Source organism: Molothrus aeneus, chromosome 8 (genome assembly GCF_037042795.1).
Source record: "Molothrus aeneus isolate 106 chromosome 8, BPBGC_Maene_1.0, whole genome shotgun sequence".
NCBI lineage: Eukaryota > Metazoa > Chordata > Aves > Passeriformes > Icteridae > Molothrus > Molothrus aeneus.
This window is the reverse complement of record NC_089653.1, coordinates 31,923,609-31,945,177: the sequence shown is the minus strand read 5'-3', so window position 1 is coordinate 31,945,177 and position 21,569 is coordinate 31,923,609. Positions and strand designations below refer to the sequence as shown.

Sequence of the window (21,569 nt, the reverse complement as noted above, 5' to 3'; positions counted from 1 at the left end):
CTGTCCCTGGGATCTGTGCAGTGACATTTTGAGGACACAAAGCCTCTGGCAGCTCTTGTGCAGAGAAAAGCAGGCTGCTATCACACACACCTCTGCCTCCTCACTTTGCCACTGCTGGCACCAAAACCACCATGCCTGCTGCCATTTCCTTCCAGGACAGAAAATCTCCAATTTTCCTTAAAAAAATAATCTAGACCCTGGTTTGTATTAGCTGACACCCAGTCCTAACCCAGCTTGTAAACACCTTGGAGCAGATTCTTTATTTTTTTTTGGCTTTTATCCACCTGAGTGTGGTTTAAATGCATCCTGTACCACAGCTAGGGATCCTGGATCAATACAAGTAGGGATGAAAAATAACACTGTGCTCTAAACTGCTGTGACTAATTCCTTGGATTAGAAATACCAAAAAACAATTCAATCCATACTGCAGGATTTTATCTGAGGCCAAGTACTAATTCAAAATTTTACCTGCTTTTCCATGGAATGACAGCAAAATACATCTCCAAATCTGGTTTTGGCTCATCAAACCCTGTTGACAAAATGATTTGTTTTGAGAATTAAATTAAAGCCTTTTCAGAAGAACTCTCCTCAAATGGAAACAAGGAAATCAGCCCTCAAATGTGTCATCCTTGGAAAACCCAACAGGACATTGGTTCTCCTGCTGCAGTGCCTGTGCAGAACACGGAGCACAGAGCAAACTGACAAAATAATTGGATTATACATGCACAATTCAGACTTTCAGTTACTGGGTGCTTTCTTGTTCCTGGTTTCCACAGAAAAGTCAGGTTTTTGTTCCTTAAGTCCTTGTACTGCTTATTTACATATGAAAAGGTAAGTTTATAAAAGAGCTTTCCTATTTTACTCCACCTAATAGTTAATAATTTAAATCTGTAGCCATTATCATCATATAGATTGACACAAATGGCATATGGATCATTCTGGGGATGAGGGTTAGTTTCTTTTAAGAGAGAATTGTTTTAGTTTTTGCAGGAAATTAATCAGGGGAATGGGCTTTGTGGAGCATGGAGCAAATCTAATCTGTTCTTTGTTCAAATTTGCCTTGCTCCAATTCCTAGCAATTGTAGACAACATGCTCTTTTGTTCAGGAGCCACTTGTTACATGCATAATTAGAGACTGCAGTAGCTGTGTTTAAAGAAAAACTGTTTTCCAATGTAATGTGTGATCTTGATAATAGTATTTTCATCAAAGGTAGCAATTACATTCATTAAGCTGGGACTGGCAAGGCAGCAAGGAAATTAAGTGGAAGGTGAATAAAAAGCTCCCCGTTTCTTTTTAAAATCTCTGCCTCTTTATAAGTTGAAATGCACCACGTTGAGCTGCAAACTGGAAAATACATACTGAATATAAGGGGGAAAAAAAGAAAAAAAGAAAGAAAGAAAGAAAGGAAAAAATAAAGTCCTCCTTAACCTTTCTGAATAATGATCCAGAAGATATCCTAGGGACACCTACTATAGATGCACTTTTCAAATTAAAGGGCTTTATTCTACATTAATTTCTTATGCAAGTTTTAAACGAGCTCAACATATGATTCAGCTCTTTAAAGGCTCCAGGGCTCTCTAGGATTAATTCACTGTTCTTTTCACACATGAATTAATTGTTTTGTGTTCTCAAAAACAGCAAACAGCACATAAATCAACCAGTTTGGAAAAGGCACAAGGCTGGTGCCTTTTGCAAATCACTGAAGTTTACTCTTTACACTCCATTGTTGTAATATGCAACTTTTAAAGGAAAAGCTGGGGAAGTAGGACATATGTTCTTAATTCTAAGTGGATTTCTTGAATGCATAACTCATTTCAGTGATCTGATTCCTTGAAAGACCAAAGCTGTGGAGCACTGAAAAGCTGTTCTTCCAGCATGCCAGTTGTTTATTTCCCAATTAATAAATCAATTACACATCACTAATATACTTGCAACCATTCCCACATAAAAAGAGCTAGTTGTGAAGGATTTTTTTTACCTCCTTTTTGCCTTAAGCTTTGGAAGAGTGAGCTTTGCAGATGGAAAAATGTGAAAATATGAAGATGTGAGCGCAGAGCCCCACGAGGGGCTGTGCCCAGGCTGAGCACAAACACAGCAAGTTCATTTTTAACCCCCCAAAACCTATCCTGATTTTATTCCAGGCACTGTGTCCCAGGCTGAGGGGGGAAGTGTGTGTCCCCCACAGCTGTGTTGGCAGCAAGGGCAGGGCACCGCTGCTGACAAGTCACTGCTTCCGATCAGGGCTGAGGCAGGGTTTTGCAGGAAAATGCCCCAATTCAGGGTCTCAACCAGCACCAAGCAGAGCAGGTGACACCTGCAGCAAGGGGGATGAGTTAAATTTACCAGGAGGGCAGGAACTGAGGGGGGGTGGCGGCAGGAAATGTGCTCCCTCCTCAGCAGGGATGTCCCAGCCCACTCCCAGCTCAAGGTAAGAGAGAAAACTGCAGCCAGAACCCAGCTGCCCATGACTCCAAAAATAACTGTTTGTCCCTCTCCCCTTCCCAGAAATAGAATCTGAAACCACAGCATCTTGGCCAAATTGGAATTTGTATAGTTCTGCGAAGCATTTCCTTCAGTTAGGAATGATTTAATTATTCTTCACTTCCTCTTCTAGAAATCATTCCTGGATAATGAGGTTAGCATAGAGCAGATATGTTTCAGTCAAGGAATAGATGTAATTTAGTGCCAGAAGGCTTTTACAGTTGGGGAAAAAAAAAAAAAAAAGGTTTTTGGACACTTCTAAATAGAAGCAGCAGGATAGAGAAGGTTTGCTATTAAATTAGAACAGTCTGAGACACCAGACCATGGGGTGCTTTAACCCAGTGCTGTGTCAGCCCCTGAAGAAACAGAGCACTCCCCTGCAGCCCAGATTCTTACACAAGGGTAAGAAGGCACATTTTAAATAATTATTAAATAATGGCAAGCTGCATTACTGCCAGAGAATTGTTTATCTCTGCAAATTGGATCACTGGAGTCAAAGCACAGTAGAGCTAAAATTCTTCCAGCATTAAATGGAAGATCTGTTGTTGCACCTTCCCTTGGTCCTTCAAAACCGTGAATCCTGCATGGCACTCAAATGTATTTTATGACAAATATCCTGTTGAATCCAGCTTTTATTATTCAAGCAACAGTCAAAATAAACTGCCTTATCAATCTAATGTAGGCACTGCTGCAATTAAACTCAGAAAATTATTTTCCTTCTAAAGCCTGGTTGCACAGACATTGAGAGGACCAATGGAGTTCAGCAGCTCTATTTAACAAACAAGTTCTTTGGAGCTTTTCACTATTTAACTATGCTTCCAGAACCTTAACTTTTCTTTTTAAATTATTCCTGGATTATTTTTATGGAAGTTTAGAAAATTTCTTCTACAGAAAACCAAAAAGTGTCCAGAGAAGCTAATGTCAAACATCATGTTTTTGGGAAGGATCTAAACAAAAGCAGAAAACCTCAACAACACAGTGTTAAATTAAAACCTGCTCTATTTGTACGGAAAAATTTGCACTTAATTTGCATGTTTAGGATGCAAATTAAGGAATAGAAGAATTTTACAGGGTGTCCTTGAAAACAATTCAGGCCGAAAAAGGTCCAAGACTCTTGTGGCAAACTTGATGTGATGAGAAGGATGATCAGAATATGATTCTGTTCCACTGAGGGCTGGGCCATTGCTTGAGACTTGGCTGAATGTCCCTGGCTGGAGGCAGCAGAGCCCCTCTTTAGCCTCACTAAAAAGGAATCACTAAAAACTGGACTTTTTTTAGTTTGTCTAAGTCCTCCAGTGTTAGCAGCTCTGCAGTTACTGAGAGGCAGAATAGCTTCAGAAAGATGTAAATCCAAATGATCTTGAAAGACAAAATATATAAAAATGCTATTACTGTCTAGTGAGACTGCACATACTTTTGATTTATATTTCTAAATATTTCACCAGAAAAAAATGTTACAGTGTACACTGCATGTTCCTTTGAACAATAAACAAGCTATTAGGGAAAACATTGGTTATTTCTAGTTACCCTGAATACATTCTGGGGCTGAGGAAAAGCATTTCTTCAGCTTTTGTGTATCCAGTACCAGCTCAGGGAAGTCAGACAGCTGCTTTCAAAACAAACTGGGCTTCCAATGGAGCTTGGCTTGGTAGAAGAACTTGAAATGTGTCTCTCACCAAAAGATTTTCAAGTGGAAATGCAATAACATGTTAATTAGAAAAGTCTTTGCATAGCAAAAGGCTCCCAAAGAACAATAACTCTGTAGTTGATGTAAGCCTTTTCTAACACAATCTTTACATGGGGAAAAGAAAGCATGCAAGAAAGAACAACAGCACAGAAAAGATGATACAAAATGTTGTATTTGAGTATTTCCCAAGTAGTGATTAAACCCTTCTGTGGAAATCTGCCTTGATCATCAAGCAGAACAGAACTAGAGAAAGCTGACATGACACAGCCATTCTCTCCTGTACAAAACCTGCAAGACCTAGCAACAATTTTAAATTACAGATTATTAGAGAACCATAAAATCACATACAATCATTGTATCAAGTCAAAAACAAGTCAAAAATTCAGGCACTTTTTAATACATTCTCAATACAGGTCTTTTCTTCTAACCAGGGAAGCTGACATGCAACATTTGATACTGAAGTTGCTGTTCCAGGACAACAGACTGGATGGACTAAGGGCATAAAAAGGGAAAAGTCACTAATAAAATATATCTTGAATACATCTTGAGTATATAAAGCAGCTTAAAAGCTCAGAAAGCCTCCCAGCATTGCCCACACCAGCTCGGCAGCCTGTGCCCACAGTGCCAAATGTAGAATTGCCATTTATGAGCACCCAAAAATGCCTGTCCCAAAGCAGAACAAGGGCTGGGGAGCACAGGCAGCTCTAAACAGCTCCTGGACAACAGCACAGCACTCCTCATTCCTAACCAAACAGCTGAGTTCAGATGGCAGGGCTGGGATTTAAGGTCCCTTCCAACCCAAACCATTCTGTGACTCTCCCCAGAATCAGTGACCAGAGTAGCCAATGCTCTCCACACAGGTACCTGTCCTCTTAAAACAGCAAGGAAAGTTACTCAGGGGTTGTAATTGATTTGTGCACATACTCCTCCACAAAATTTTGTATGTAAATACAACACATTATTTATTTCTTTCAAAACTGTGTACAAAATACAGCATACATAACAGAGACATGAAATATTTACAGCTGTAACATTAGTTAAATGTTTGACCTTGCTTTATTGAGAAGAAAAGCTCATCAGCTACTGCTGAATTGCTGCTGAGGATGTTCAGGTTGTTTGCTGGACTCAGGCATCCCATATCAGACTGTCAGGAATCACATTAATCTCATTTTCCCCTGGTTATTTTTTCAAATGGATACCTGACACATTTCTACACAAAGCAAGTCTTTTTACATAATCCTGGATATCCAGCCCTTCACAGTCCTTCAAAGAGCTCTACACTTTCCTGCACAAAGGGTTTGCTTCTGGCACTGTATTGAATCAGTAAAGTATTGCCAGTCTCACACAAAACTGCAGATGCCAAGCTGAGAGTGTCACAAACCAGGAGATCACAGCAAAAACCAAACCCTGCTTTCTGTGGACACTCATGTGAGCAAAGCAGATTAAACCTCAGCAGCCAAGGGCTGCCTCACCTTGGCACAACTCAGCACAGCAATCAGCATTAACTCCAGCATTTTGCAGTGTGGTTTTGATTATTCTGGATTTACAGATAGACTGTGTTGAGCAGAATAACTGCAGTTAAATGCTGTGGTGTCTGTAGTCTTAATTCACTAGAATTCTAATCTAAATAAGAATTAAGACTAGTCTTAATTTTAATCTAAATTTCCCCAGCTGTTTCAATTCAGATGAAAGAAAGCCTGCAAGTAAATCTGAAATGCATTAATAATAATAATAATAATAATAATAATAATAATAATAATAATAATAATAATAATAATAATAATAATTATTATTATTATTATTATTATTATAAAAGAAAACTTCAGAAACCACCTAGCCTACCTTCCTACTCTTGTATTTTTGTAAATCTCAAAGCTCTTGATCAAACTGATGTGGGAGGGGCATTTTTATTGGCACAAGGATAATCACCACAATAATTCTTTGCCCATTACCAGGCAAAGCGTGTACATAGAGGGATTAATTCACTAAAGCAGCTACTTCCCTTTGAAGTCAGAGAACTTTTTAATAGTGCTTTTCATCCTTGCTTGTTTCTTTGTCTAAGGCACTGCTTGTTTTACAAATCCCACTTGTTAAGTGTCACTTGCCCTGGTTTTGCTAGGAAATCCTCTGGGAGTCTCAGCCTGTAATGTTCTAAGCTCCACTCAGAGTGAATCATCAGTGAAAGGCAAGCTTTAAAAATGAGATTCCTCTAAGTCAAGCCAAAACCAGAAAACCAATCCTTCCCTCCCCAAAACACTTGAAACAGATTGCCAATTACAGCAATTAGGATGGTTTTTCATATATTAAGCTTCCTGTCTCTTGATTATTAGTTAATTAGCTCTCCAGCACTGAAGAGGTTTCTGCTGTAAATAAAATGTCTAATTTTAGAGTAAACAGAGACAAAGAAATAAAATACTTCCCAACCCCCTGCCCTTTTTTCTCTCTAAAAAAAGGGAAAAACTGTGCTGGAGAACCACTAACTTCCAGGAGCAAGGATTTCTAGGCTGCAAATTAACAGTGCCTCCCTTTAAAGTTTGTAAAATGCATTGAATGTGGAAAGGCCACTGGGAGGTAGAATCACAGCACTCTCATTACCCAGCTTATATCTGTCCTTTTGCAGAACTACTAGAGCTTTTTTAACCCCATTTCAGAAAGATTTCAACTCAACCTTTTATGAAAGGAGAACTATAAATAGGCTCTTAGATTAAAACCCTTAACAGCTGAGAAGGCTGGAAAGGGAGGTGGATATTATCCACCTTTCAGGAGTACAAATTGGGGCTGCAAGGGCTTAATTACAAAGATATCCTTAAGAACACACTGAGGGCTGCTATAAAAATGACTCCAATTACAGCAGCTCCACAGACATCACTCCACCTGGGAGAGAGGAAAGCATCAATTCCCTCTCTGTGCACCCCATGCTAATGCAGCAGCACACCCCAAGTGCAGCTCCAGCCCACACACTGGCTCTCCCAGGTGGATCAACAGAAATGCCAGGGATTTGGATTCCAGGGATTTGGATTCCTTTGTTTTCACTCTGAAATCTCCAAGTGGAGATGAACTGCTGGCATGACTTCAGGGAGCCAAATCCAGTGCTTGGAAGGGTCTCAGGCAGAAAGAAGTTTGGATTTGAATGTGGAATTCATGATTTCACATAAATCACTCCCTCTCTTCCCTGAAATGGGGAACTCATGGTTTTCCCTATGATTTCACTGTGATAGTGTATTCTTATTTATGATGTAATCAATGCCTTCTGTAATTACAAATAAATTTACAATTAGCGTTAAGGGAAATAATTTTTATATAGCATCAAGGAAGTCCTTATGGTTTCAGTACTCCTGTGCTAAGAATTTTGCAATTGTGCTCAGCTGGATATTTGAAGTTCCTTCATATATTGTTCCTGAAATCAGAAGAAAACAAATTAGTAGACTCTAAACCCACTGTGAGTTTATGAAGAGAGATCAAAATATCATCTTAAAGTCCAGTGAGAACCTTTACAATTATGAAATGAAGCTTTTCTGTGCAAGTACTAGCACAGAATTGTATTTATATAATATTATAAATGTTTATATTATATTATCTGTAACAATGAAAGCACTTTTCTGGCTGGCAACACATAATGCAAAGACATTTTCCTGAAAAGCGGTTCTTAAATAGCCAACAAAAATGAAGAAGTTCCAAATGCTATTATAATAAAAGCCAAAGGGTAATATTGTTAAAAATATCAAACTGTTGTGTCCAAGGATTATCCTGATGAACAAGAAAGCCTTGAAAAGAAAACTCCACATGGATTCAGATCTTAAAGCAAATGAAGGTATTTTTAATTCTTTTTTACAGATATATTCTTAATAGCATGGGAAACAGTGTTTGTGTCTGTATTTTGCTGGTATCTAATGAAGTATTTTAACTAACCTTGCATGTACATAAATTTATACCTAAAATTTTATATCTGAGCCTTTGAATTAGTGTTGATACAGTCTCAAGGAAAAAAATATCCTGAGAAAAAAATCCAGGCCTTCTTCCTAAAACTTTAATGGCACCAAAGCTACAAGAGATACTTGGTAAGAAAGTGGCACTCACCTATCTTGCAGTCACGGTAGTACTTTTCTATTGGGAAATTTTTGGTGAATCCAACACCTCCCATCCATTCAATGCATTTACTGGTTGTCAGTGTTGCAACCTGGGAAGAGAGTTTCAGAGTTACAGGATTTAACTTCAGACAGTAGCAATAAAACTTATACTTTGTACCTGATTAATAACAAAACAGGGAATAAAGCAGTGACTAGAACAGGAGGGAAGAAGGATGGGTATTTTGGTATTCAGCAAGCAATTTTAGGATAAAAACAACATAAACCAGAGGACATCAGGAGTTTCACTAATTGTTACAGCAATAGCTTCTATGCTGCTGTGTGCAAAAGACCAGCACTGGTATGCAAGACAACGATTGCAAAGAGGGAAAAGTCATCCAGTTTTGAGTCATTTTAAGACACAGATGTGATCAGCAGAGCTGAAATGGTCACAAACGAACTCTTTACAGTGTCATTTCTCATGCCACAATAAGATTTCTGAGAAAATTAAATCTTTCTTGATGAGTGAAAGTATAAATTCACTTTCCTCTTTTAGTGTTGTTGGTTGGTTTAAAAAATTTTATTTAGGGGCATGAGCAACTTATTCTTTGGTGACTTAATTTAGATTCTGTGCATGGACTGAGAAACACAGAATGGGTTGGGTTGGAGGGTGTTGGAGTGTTGAGGGGTAGGATGGTCAGAGATGAGAGATCTCTGAAGCCAGGTTGTGGAACTTGGGGTCTATTGCAAAGGGCCTGGGTGCAGGGGCCTTTTGGAACTTGGGGTTTATTGCAAAGGGCCTGGGTGCAGGGGCCTTCTGGAACTTGGGGTTTATTGCAAAGGGCCTGGGTGCAGGGGCCTTTTGGAACTTGGGGTTTATTGCAAAGGGCCTGGGTGCAGGGGCCTTTTGGAACTTGGGGTTTATTGCAAAGGGCCTGGGTGCAGGGGCCTTTTGGAACTTGGGGTTTATTGCAAAGGGCCTGGGTGCAGGGGCCTTCTGGAACTTGGGGTCTATTGCAAAGGGCCTGGGTGCAGGGCCCTGCTTGGAGCTGCCAGCCACAGCCCAGAGCAGGCTTGAGAGAAGAGAGGGGTACAGAGGATGGGAGGGTAAGAGAGTAAGAGGGTAAAAAAGGTAAGAGAGCGAGGTTCCCGTTCCAATACAATAAATCTTCTTCTGTGTTGAATATTCTGATTCTCACTAACCAATCTAATACAATATACAAATCCTATAGCATTTACATACAGCCTATAAGAATCACTACATTACCATACTGTGTTCCATTTTAAACCCTAAAAACTCCTCTTTGGGCCCCTTCTGCCAGGCTGGCAGGGTCTGCTCTGAGCCTTGGGCCTGTCTGCAAGCAGAGGGAATTGTTTGATCAAAAGGGGATCACCTTCAGCCGGCCACACCATTGTTTTCCAGTTGTTCAGTAACTGAGGTATCTCAAAGCTTGCTTTCATTTCAAATCTCACTTATAGTTTCTATATTCTCAAAATCTTTTGCCAGACAATCATATTTATAAGGCTTTCCTGTTTCACTGTTTCATCTTCCCCAACAGGAGGGGATCTTAAAACTCATCTCATTCCAACCCCTCTGCCAAGGGCAGGACACCTTCCACTAGCCCAGGTTGCCCCAAGCCCCACCCAACTTGGCCCGGAACACCTCCAGGGATGTGACAAAAGTACATGCAGAGCTTCCACAGCCAAGATGAATTCCAAGTACACAGGGGGTAGCAGAAGGAGCTTTAGCAGCAGCGAGGGAGCTCAGGTACCTCAGCAGTGAAGTACTTGGCCATGCTGGCCTCCTTGATGGCCGGCCTGCCCGTCTCCGCCAGCCGTGCCGCGTTGTAGGTCAGCAGCCTGGCTGCCTCCAGCTGCGTGGCCACCTGGGCAATCTGGTGCTGCATCCCCTGCAAGAACAGCACAGCACTCACACAGAGCCACAGCCCCTGCAAGAACAGCACAGCACTCACACAGAGCCACAGCCCCTGCAACAGCACTCACACAGAGCCACAGCCCCTGCAAGAACAGCACAGAACTCACACAGAGCCACAACCCCTGCAACAGCAGCACAGCACTCACACAGAGCCACAACCCCTGCAAGAACAGCACTCACACAGAGCCACAGCCCCTGCAAGAACAGCACAGCACTCACACAGAGCCACAGCCCCTGCAAGAACAGCACAGCACTCACACAGAGCCACAGCCCCTCTGGAGCTGCCAGCAACAACCATCCTGCTCACCATGCAATGCACTCTAAAGTAAAACCATCAGGTCCAGGTGGGAAGTAATTCTGTGACAGGGTCTCTGGTATCAAGATGACCCCGAGGTGTTGGAAAGTCTCTTTTTCCCAGCCCCAAGATTGAAGAAGGAGTCAGGCTTCCTTGGCTCTGGTTTTCAAGGTTGTTTATTTTCTCTTATCTATAAAATTCTTTCTCTGACCTGCTGAGGTCTGTCTAGCAAGTTAGTCTGTGGCACACTGACCACCTCAGGGTGGTGTTATCTTTTTATACTAAGAACTATGTGTACTTTATTTACAATAATTTTCCAATACCTATCACCTATGTTAGATGGTCTGTCTCTACTCTAAACCAATCCAAAAGTGCCACCATCACAGCAGAAGATGGAGGCTAAGAAGAAACAGGAGGAAGGACAGGACATGCCCAAATCCCTCCATCTTGCCTCCTGAACCCCCATTCTAAAACCCCAAACTTCTACTTTTTCACCCAGTGATAAATTCACTATCATTCTATTCAAACTCTTGTGGCTTGTAACTCTTTGCACAAAGTTGGTAATTGTCTCCATGGGTTAAAATCAAAGGCACAGGTGGTTTTGACTCTGTGCCAAGGTCTCTGAGCCCCTGTCAGGGTCTCGAGTCCTCCAGGGCAGTCAGAGGAATTTCCTGGATTCCAACAATTCTGTGCTCCTTCTGTGTTTATTGACAGAGGTTGGGAACACTCCTGGGCCACTGAAGTGTCTCAGGAACTGCAGTCCTATTTCCTTCCCCCTTTCCTGTTCTTGGATTCAGGAGTACTGGGGTTCTTTTTGCCTGACTGAACACAGGGTTACCTATTTAAACCCAAGAATATAAAGGTTCATTTTACCCAATCTTAACATCCTCCTCAGGATTACAAAGGCATGAGGAAGACAGAACTGCATTTTTCATTCTCCAACTGTTCACTGAGACAAAACCAGGTCTGCTTCCCTAATGAGCTTAGCCAAGGAAGACTTGTAAACAAGTATTTCTTAAATAAAAGTGGAGAACTAGCAAGGTGACAACTCCTTTCCTTGTCCCAGAGGCACAAGACAAGATTTAGAAGCAGCTTAAATGTAGAGAGGACATGACTGAGGAGTGGATTCAAGGGGAAGGAAAGAGGTGATGGAGCTCACATCTGAATGGTATTACAGAAGAATGGGTTTATTTAAGAACACCCAAATATTATGATCATTGAAAATGAACATTTAGTAGTCTAAAACACAATGAAATCTTTCATCTTATTAGAACATTAACACCATTCCCTCAGATCTGCAGAAATATATAGGCAGGTCAAAATACCAAAATGATTTGGCAATTATAAATTCCATTTCCCATTCAAAAGACGTAGTTCCAATCATTTCCTAGGTATCTATGAGTGCTTCCTAAAATTTGCATAAATTATGAGTAGTGCTAATGTTCCTTCTCTTCAGCTGAGATGTAGGTTTCTTTTAACAAGAAAATTACCAGAGTAATTACAATTATGTATCTTCCTTATTAAACTATACATCATTTTTGCAACAAAGAGTCTTTTTCACTGTAAGAAACAGATATTATAATGAAAACTAAATGTCTTTGTACAACACAGGAAATCTAATAATTCGGTTTTCCTCATCTTTTTATCATTTCTAGTCTCCAGAAAAAGCCCTTCTACACCTCTTGAAAGGGTATAAAAACTGGAGCACGTTCAGTATAGTGTGATACTAAAATCAGAAGGGAGTTCCATGTGTATTATTTTCAAAGAATGTCAATAAGTTATCAAGCAAAAGGAATATATCAATAATATTTTTAAGTTTTAAATTATTTGTGTGGCACTTGCAAAGTCACTGAATTGCTGAATTTTACATGGCAATCCAGAAATTTCTTTGAAAAATAATCAAATATTGAGGAGGAGAGACAAGACATGAAGTGGAACATGAATTATGCAAATCATAATACTAATTATACTGTTTATTATGCTCATAATTCTCTCTTGGAGGAAAGATCCCATTAACAATTACCTGGAAATCAAACACGCTCTTCCCAAACTGAACTCTCTCCTTTGTGTAGGGAACTGTACGGTCAAAACACCCCTGGGCCAGTCCTAACATCTGTAAGGAAAAATAAGGATATGGTCAAAAAGAATTGATTCTTTGAGTGCACCTAATGGACATGATCATAATTGGTCATCTTGTGGTCAGGCAGGTTGATATCCAGGAGAAAAGTTGTTTTCTTCCTACCTAGATATTGCTAAAGCTTGTATAGAGAATCCTAGGAGCCAGAATTTTACAGTTATCACACAAACTGAGGTGAGTTATAAAAAATAAAAGTTTGAGGAACAAACCTTTTACATGCCCATTTCTTATCAAAGGCAAGTATTTGTGAAAACACTACCACTCATTTTTTGAACAAAACTTATGGGTCAACTGTAATTGCAAAAATATTACGTGTTTTTTTGGAAAATTCATAATTGCATAAGAAAATGACTGTAAACTGAAGATCTATAGATTTACATTACCCTATTAAAGGAAAAATAATCTGAATTATTAATCAAAACTATTTTCATAAGCAGAATAATTTCTCATTTTCTAGAGGACACCAGACTGAATTGGCAGAATTAGCAATTTATTTCAGAAGTTAGAAACTTAGTGGCGTGAAGAGAACATTTCTTGCACTATCTTCCAACTCTGCAGAACAATTGTAAAAGAATTTCGATCAATTTTGTCTTTTCACAAAGGCAGAAGCAGTAAAGTGTCACATCAGACAGCTTAGAAAAACTACCTTTAATGATGTACAACAGAACAAAAAAAAGATACAAAGGAAAAAAGTAAAAGAAAACACTGCAGTCTGCTGCTAATCAGCCCCATTATCAGATTTGTCATCTCCTTCTGTAAATTATAAGAACAAAGTACATCAACTTCAGCACCTGTAATAATATTGCAGCTGCCTTGCACTAAAACAATCTGAAACTGTTTTCAAAGCCACAATTACCTTTTATAAGATCTTCATTATCTTTTTAAACTATTACTACTGCAAAACTAAACTCAATACCACAGGGCTTTAGAGCTGCTGTTCTTGTCAAGTCCATTTCTCTTAATTTGAAGGTGCCAAGAAGGCAGTAATTAAGATGTAACAACTACCTGACCTTAACTTTTAATTAAGGTGTAACTTGGAGTAATTAAGAGTAAAATCCAGACCATGTATTTTAGTGCCAGAGCCTTTATATTATTTATATCTCTGGGAACAATGAGGCCCACAGCCCTTTTTAAATGCCATATCAGACAAAGTTTAATCAGAGGTAATCTTTAGAAATGATGGAAAAGCCAGCCCAATTATCAGCACAGAGTATTGCCATGTGGAAAATCTCAATTTCACAAAGATGATTTCTTCTGGTCTGTCTGCAAACCAGGGTTAAAGTAAAGGAGGTTGGTAGTACAGAAATATTGCACAACAAAGTATAAACAAAGAAAAGATTACTTTCAAAAGTAAATTAAAAATATAAAAACTTATCACAAGTAATTTTATTCTGGGGCTGAGCCTGATTTCCACTGAGATCAGCAGCATTCTGAAATCTAAACTGACTTTACAGCAAAACACAACATTTTGAAATAACTACAATGTCAGTAAATATTTTCCCTAAGATGCCATACACAGTGCAATTTTCAAACACAACAATGAACTGGAACAGCTCTGCTAGAGAAAATCATTTATTTTAAAAATAAGTTGACTTTTCAAAACAAGTTGGGAAAACAACAGTCAGCACTAGGTTACATTTGCCAGCCCCATTCAATCCCAGCTGGAAGCACTAAATTATACATTTACAGTTTCCAAAGTTAGTTTTCTTTGTAAAATAAAGTTTCATAGTGGAAGACAAGAACGTGGACATAATTCAGTAGCAATAAGTTAACGACCAAAGAGAAGCTAATTGCCATTTAATGTTTTTTTTAATAAGTCTATTGCTTATGTCACCACAGGAGGATTTTCCCACTGGCAGCTGTTCCCATCTTTGCTGTAACTTTGCTACGGGAACAGTGACATCTAGTGGCAATCGAGCTTTTAATAAAGTATTTTCCAAACAGCTTTAAATACTCCACAAATTTCAGTCCAGACTCCAATGATATCCTGGCTGTGCTCAGTAACAAATCACTCACCTGTGCAGCAATCCCTATCCTGCCAGTATTGAGCATTCCAATGGCATACTTATAGCCTTGTCCAACTTGTCCCAGGATATTGCTCTCAGGAACCTAAAAAATAAAACCACCCAATTATTCCTGTTCTATTCTGCTTTGCAACCACTAAAAGGGTTCACAAGTTTTAGCAATTGTTCCTCATAAGTCAAGGCATAAAACATAAACCACAGTTTGATTCCTAGGATACCTGAGTAGAGCATTCCCAGATTCACATGGCTATAAACTGATGACTGAGAAAAAACTACATCAAAATTCAGGAAATCCAACCCCTCCCTAGACTTCTGTGGAAGGAAGATGCTAAAATATGCCCAACAATCAGTGTATCTAAGGGAAAAAAATAAGGAATTTAATTAAAATTCTTTCCTTATGTGTGGCCAGGTTCCAGCTGTACACAAGTTATGCTTCAAGAGCTGAACTTGCAATACCTTCACGTTGTCCAAGGTGACTGGGCAGGTGGAACATGCTCTGATCCCCAGCTTGTCCTCCTTCTTCCCCACATGAAGCCCCTCAGTGTTGCGATCCACTACGAAGCAGGTGATTCCTCTGTAGCCCTGGGGGAATTAAAAATAATCCAAACCTGGTTTTCATACCAATATCCCTCAAAAGCTACTACCTACACCCAGACTGGGCACAAACCTGATACTAGCATATTCAGCAATGTAATTTTTCACTGGACATATTCTACTATAAAATACTTTTTAGCTTTCCATTTTGCCTTTTAACAACAGGAAGCTGTCTGCTAAGTCAGAAAGGTTGGAAAAATATAAGACTGAGTCCTGTTACTCAGAACACCACCAGTGCTGGGCTCTTCATCTAAGCAACCATGATCCTGACATTTTTATTTTCCCTGGCTGGAGGAATTTATTAAATTGCTCATCAAGTTCTCAAGTTTTGTTGGGAAATATTTTTAAAGGTTTGCAGTCAGCTAGGAAAAGGTGCACAGAGTATTAACCTCTAACATCAGATTATCAGTATAAAATCCACAGTTTCATGTATCAGCAGCTGTCACTGAAATGCAAGAATTCTGTAGCAACTTACTAAGGATGGGTCTGTATTTGCCATGACAAAGAAAACTCCTGCATCTTCTGCCAAGCTAATCCACATCTTTGAGCCATTGATAATGTAGTAGTCTCCCTTCTTTTCAGCTCGAGTCTTCAAGGAAAAAGCATCACTGCCAGACCCAGCCTCTGACAGACAGAAACTCCCTAACTGCCAAGGGAAGGGAAAAAGCCAATTTAATTTCCACAAATATAAATAAATCCTATAAGGAAAATACTTATAAGCCAGTTCAAGTCTCTTAAATTCAAACATTTTAACCTATTGCATTAAAGTAACTGAGTTTCAGCTATGAAGATTAAGAATAGAAACACTGTGTAATGACACATCTCTCAAAGTCAACTGCTTTACAGTTCTTTTCCACAGTAAATTAAATTTTAATGAAACTAATAAGTGCCTTTCCACTTTTACCTCTCAGCTACTGATGACAGGATGTATCTATATCACCACAGATCTCAGCTCTAACCAGTGTTTCAAAGTTCACACACATTTTCCAGAGCTGCAGACACACATTAGCCACTGAAAAAAAAAATCCCCGCTAACATTACTAAACAATAATATAATTTCAATAGTTAAGTCAAGTAAGACTTTGACTCACTGTATCTTTGGACACCCTGGGCAGGTAAGTTCTCTTCTGTTCTTCTGTTCCATAGGTGGTAAACAACTTATTTGTTAGAGTGTTTTGGAGTTCACACACAAGAGCCACAGCTGGATCAACTTTGGCCAATTCTTCCACTGCCAATATGATTGAAAAAAATGAAGCTCCAGTTCCTCCATATTCTTCCCCAAGCTCAATACTCATCAGCTGAAATGGAAAAGGTGCAAATGTATAAATTTGTTGACGCTGGTAGCTGGAAAGGCTAAAATTGAATCAAGGAATAAATACCAGGATTTTGGCAATGTTAAGTCCTCATGGCTGCCCAGTAAGGCACAGAGGAATATTGGTTCTCTTCTCCATCAACACTTGGAGTCATGGCCTTTCCAGCATCCAATTAAAAAAAATTGAGGGAGGGAAGACAAGGAGCTAAAAGATAAGGTGAAGTATGTGGTATGGGGAAGATGGAAAAAGAATTACAGTAAAAGATGGAGAGTGATAATGCTGTAAAGAAAGCTGTCATGTGATTGACAACTCCAAAATTTTTAATGATTCATCAGTTCATTGGAATTACATCCCTCAATCTTTTAATATATAAATCTGAAGAAGGCACAGTTAGAGATACATAAAATGCTGTTACTTTCCAAATAAAAGGTTAGGTAAAGGTGTGCAGACCCCTTGTTCAAACAATCCCTGTACGATGGAATCTTCCATTTTCGCATTCTCATCCATTTTTTGCACGAATGGTGCAACTCGTTCCTGGGCAAATTTGGTCACTGCAATGAAGATAAGAGAGAAAACATGCAAATGTTCCATAAATAAATAAATTAACAGTCTCCTTGGGGATCAATACAACAGGAATGTGGCACTTCTGACAGGTTATGCCTGTCAGAAGAAAAAGTAGCCCAAGCAACATCAGGCATAAAACACAACTCCCCCAAAATATCTCAACATTTGACTAGAAATAAATAATGAAAATGAAATTTTAAGTAAAAATATCCCTTCTACTTGAAACATTTCTGAATTTTAACTGCAGAGATGATAGCTACCCATGTCTTTCAGCATGGCCTCCTCTTCAGTGAATGTTTGAAGTGGAGCACAGGCAAGTCCATCACTGGCTACATTTGGCTTGAGTTCTGATTTGGAGGATCTAAAAGCACAAGGAGAAACCCTCCAAGGAGCCAGATGTGCTGGCATGTGTCTTCTCAGCTGCTGGCAACAAACACAGAACATGCAAACAGTTAGATCTGTATGCAGACAACCACATATAACTTAACCCAGTGCTTTTATTCAGTAAAGTATGAGGAAATATAACTTACATCTAATATTCAGCTTGAAAGCTTTTGAGAAAATATAACCTTCCCCTCCCCTGTGTCCTAAAAGAAAATATCCTTTAATTACTTTTCTTTTAATATGAAACATTTTTCTTTCTGGAAATTTACTAACACAAGGTTATTCTACAAAGTATTCACAAGAATTTTTAAGTCAATTTTAGTGTTTACAGCAAATAAACCCTGCTGGTAGTATTTATTTTGATAGATGATTTTGCAAGTCTACTGCAATATTCAGAGTAGTGAGTGTGTATTTCAATAGAATTAATACTTTCATTAACAAGAATGATAAGAGTAAATAAAAAATACACATGCAATGACTTGAGCTTTCTCCCTGCTTTTCTAGGGACCAGCAATTCTTGTTTCTAAAGCAATCTGACAGCCCCTCATGTGGATTATTGGCATTTTGCTGTGAAAGGGCCTAACTTTTAACTGCACTGTGGATTTCTGTATTCAGACTAAATTCTTATCCATCACTTAATGATTTTCAGAATGAGCACACATTTTGTAGACAAAGCCCTGGCATTTGAATGCTTCTGTACAGTTAATTTCCACACAGTTAAAATCCCATAGGCAGTATGCTGATAGTGTAACTAATAATTAATGTGTCTTATTTGGTTGATTTATTTTAAAAGCATGGGAAGGAACTAAAACAAAGTGATTCATGCTTTTGTTCCCCATCTGTCCACAATATATAACAATGATTTCAAGAAGCATTGGCTCTCCAATCAAAAGAGCAGAGGCTGAGCATTTTACTGTGGGGAATAGTATTAAATGTAGCAGAAGTCACAAAAATGAACAGAACAGGGGCTTTTGGGAGGAAGCTACACTCAGTGATTATCAGGACATAGATAATGTGACAGCTTTGTCCCTCAGAGACCTAAAAACTTTTGTATTCAAAGACTCAATTACCTCACAGCTGACTTTAGAAAGGCAAGTTTGGTATGAAGGCCAATCTGCTTTCCAAACACAGAATAATTCCTTAGGATTTTAAAGGAAGTTGGCATAAAGGATCTGGCTCAAAAAATAATGGGCCAGCAGTAGCTAAAACATATTCCTGAAAAGCAGCACAGTTTGTCTGTGTCCCAGAAATGACAGAACAATGGTTCTGTTCTGCTCCCCCAGCTCCCCAAAGCCACTCTGGGGCTGATCTCTGCTCCAGATTTCTGGCACTTCTGCCTTGTCAGTCCAAAGTGTGGAGACACAAATGTCCCACCAGGACAAGGGCTGACAGAAACCCCCAGGAGAGACACAGCTGGGCCATGGAGGATATAAAAACACATCTGCCAACACAGGTTTTTGGGTGACTGTGACCCCCAGAGTGAGGAACAGACTGGCTGTGCCCCAAGCAGGCGCCTGCTCAGCTCACAGAACACAGGGCAAGCCCACAACGCACACTGTGGCAGCAGCATTCCTCCAAAACCAGCAGAAATCTGGGGGTCAGGAAGTAAAAAATTCCTTTGATCCTTCTAATAATTCCTCCTCTTTCATGTTGGCTTTCAACACTTGTCATCTTCCTGGCTGAAGAACTGATGGAAAACACATCCATGAACTCTTGCGGAGACAAGGAGCAAAAGTCTGCTGTGATAAGGAAATTCTGATTTTGGCACAAACAGCTGTGCATAAAATAAAACCCAACAACAACAAACAGTCAGAGGTGGCAATAGAGAAAATAAATATTGCTGTGAAAATTCAGTGTTTATTCACATTCAATACCCCTGGTGACATAAAACAACCACTGGTGAGCAGGGCTAACTTATGAATACATTTGGACGGTCAGCAGTAGCTGCAACACTTTCAAATGATGATGGAGTTACTGTGGGTCTTCACAAAATAAAGAAAACATTGTTTTAATAGAGATTAAACCCCATGTTCTGGGAGCAGTCAGGCAGGAATGGATTATTTGCAGAACATGCAGCTATGCTGGGGTCACCTGACACCCAGTTGTGCAAACATTCACCTGTGCAAGTCTGTCCTTGGCCAGGGCTGAGAAGGAAAAACCTGAGCATACACATGGACACTTGTATTTAACACTGGGCTGCTTCCTGAGCACTGACTGGGCTGCAAACCACACACAAACCTCCTGCTCCTTCCACCCCTTCATTCCCAAGTACAAAGAAAAGAGTGTTTTCCTCCATGGTGGCACAAACAAGGTTAATCACTGGGAAGGTGAATCACCTTCCACTACCCCTGAGTGCTCCAAGCCCTCTCCAAGCTGGTTCAGGCATTTATCAACCACACTTTGGTCAGTACTTGTTTGAGACACTTTGCTCCTTTGCAGGAGCAAAGGAATATTCCTAAAATTCCTAAAAAGGTCACCTTGAAGAGTTTTAACACCAATGGGATGCATCCAAGAGATGGGATTAATGCTGGCAACTCCCATACAAAGAGCAACAACTCACAGCTGCCCCAGAGGAATAACAGCCCTGTGTGGAAATTATATTTTAGTTCAACATTTAGATTTAAAAACTAAATAAACAATCAAGTCACTACATTATTGTGCACCTTTCTTTTCTTACAGGCTATGTAGTACCACTAATTTCAGGCAGTTATTTAAAGAGCACTTGCATTACTTAAATCCTTGGCTGCTGCTTCCCTGCCTTTTTTCCTGCTTTTCTTCTGTAGGTAGTGATTTATGCTGCTACAGGATTCAGACTGCCTTCCCTACTAAACACAGCCTTTTGAGAACTGGTTGCTGATAACATTGATTTTTCTGTTTATCTCAATTCTTACCTCCACCTCAGCTCTTTAAAAGATCAGTTGCCCTGGTTTCCTTGTTTGTTTTACTATCTAAACCAATATTTTAATGCTGGACCTGGCAGCATCATTAAGATATAAACAGAAAAACCCCCAAAGCAATGTTTTCCTCAGCTCACTTTGCTTGCCTTGGTGACTTCCACTCCTGTGTCTATCCCAGCTGGTTTCCACACAGCTCCTATTTCCCAGCAGAGAAGCTCCCCAGTGGGAATCTTGCATTTGTTTCCAGGGTTGGTTTTCTTTATTTCAGTTTATTTCTAGAGGCACAACACCCCCAGGAGCTGCAGGAGAACGTCTCACCGTGCAGAGCCAAGGTGCACATGGCAAAACCCTGGGGTCTCTGCATGTCGTGGTCACAGCTCCAGTGCCTCAGGTGCGTTTAGCAAAACCAAGAATATTCCGAATTGGAAGGGACCCACAGCATCACCCAGTGCAGCTCCCGGCCCTGCACACACACCCCACAGTTCGCACCCTGGGCATCTCTGGAGCGGTGCCAAGGCTGCTGGAGCTCTCGGGGCCATTCCCGGCAGTGCCAGCAGCCTCCGGGAGAGGTTTTGCTGCTCTATAACTAAAGGAGCCCCCAGAGCGCCTCCGCTGCCAGGCCGGTGCTGCCACAACCATTACACAAGACCTACAGAACTTCTCCTAGCGCCAAACCCAACCCCGCCGCCCCACACACAAACCCACAGGGCAGAAGGAGAGAAGGACGCTCCCCACCACCCTCACGCCTCGCAGAGCTGCCCCTGCACCCCGACATGCCCAGCCCCGGCCAGAGACCCGCACCCAGCAGCGGCGGCGGGCTGGGGAGGTGCTGCAGCCCAGCAGGACGCGGTGCCGCTTCCCGCGGTGCCGCTTCCCGCGGTGCCGCTTCCCGCGGTGCCGCTTCCCGCGGTGCCGCTTCCCGCGGTGCCGCTTCCCGCGGTGCCGCTTCCCGCGGTGCCGCTTCCCGCGGTGCCGCTTCCCGCGGTGCCGCTTCCCGCGGTGCCGCTTTCCCTTGTCCCCTCATGGCTGTCCCACCCTGAGGCATCACCTTGGCGCAGCCCCTCAGCCAAGCTCCCGCCGCCGCCGCCATTTTGGCGCCCACCCCGTGACGTCAGGGCCACCGCCCCCGTGACGTCAGAACCGACGCCCCCCCTCCGCTCCCGCCGGCGCGCGTGGGTCTCGCGAGACTGCG

At 40.8% G+C, this 21,569-nt stretch overlaps 1 protein-coding gene across 1 annotated transcript; it reads right to left on the bottom strand.

Moving 5' to 3' along the window:
* Window positions 1-4,323: 4,323 nt before the first annotated feature.
* ACADSB (acyl-CoA dehydrogenase short/branched chain) lies at window positions 4,324-21,487 on the bottom strand. The gene is made up of 11 exons (XM_066554685.1): window positions 21,426-21,487; window positions 17,357-17,516; window positions 16,983-17,083; window positions 16,311-16,517; window positions 15,695-15,865; window positions 15,082-15,207; window positions 14,618-14,710; window positions 12,488-12,577; window positions 10,006-10,143; window positions 8,247-8,346; window positions 4,324-7,566 (listed from the first exon to the last, which is right to left on the bottom strand). Exons 1-11 carry the CDS (start codon window positions 21,465-21,467, stop codon window positions 7,496-7,498), a joined length of 1,299 nt encoding a protein of 432 aa, XP_066410782.1. The 5' UTR covers window positions 21,468-21,487; the 3' UTR covers window positions 4,324-7,495.
* Window positions 21,488-21,569: the final 82 nt, after the last annotated feature.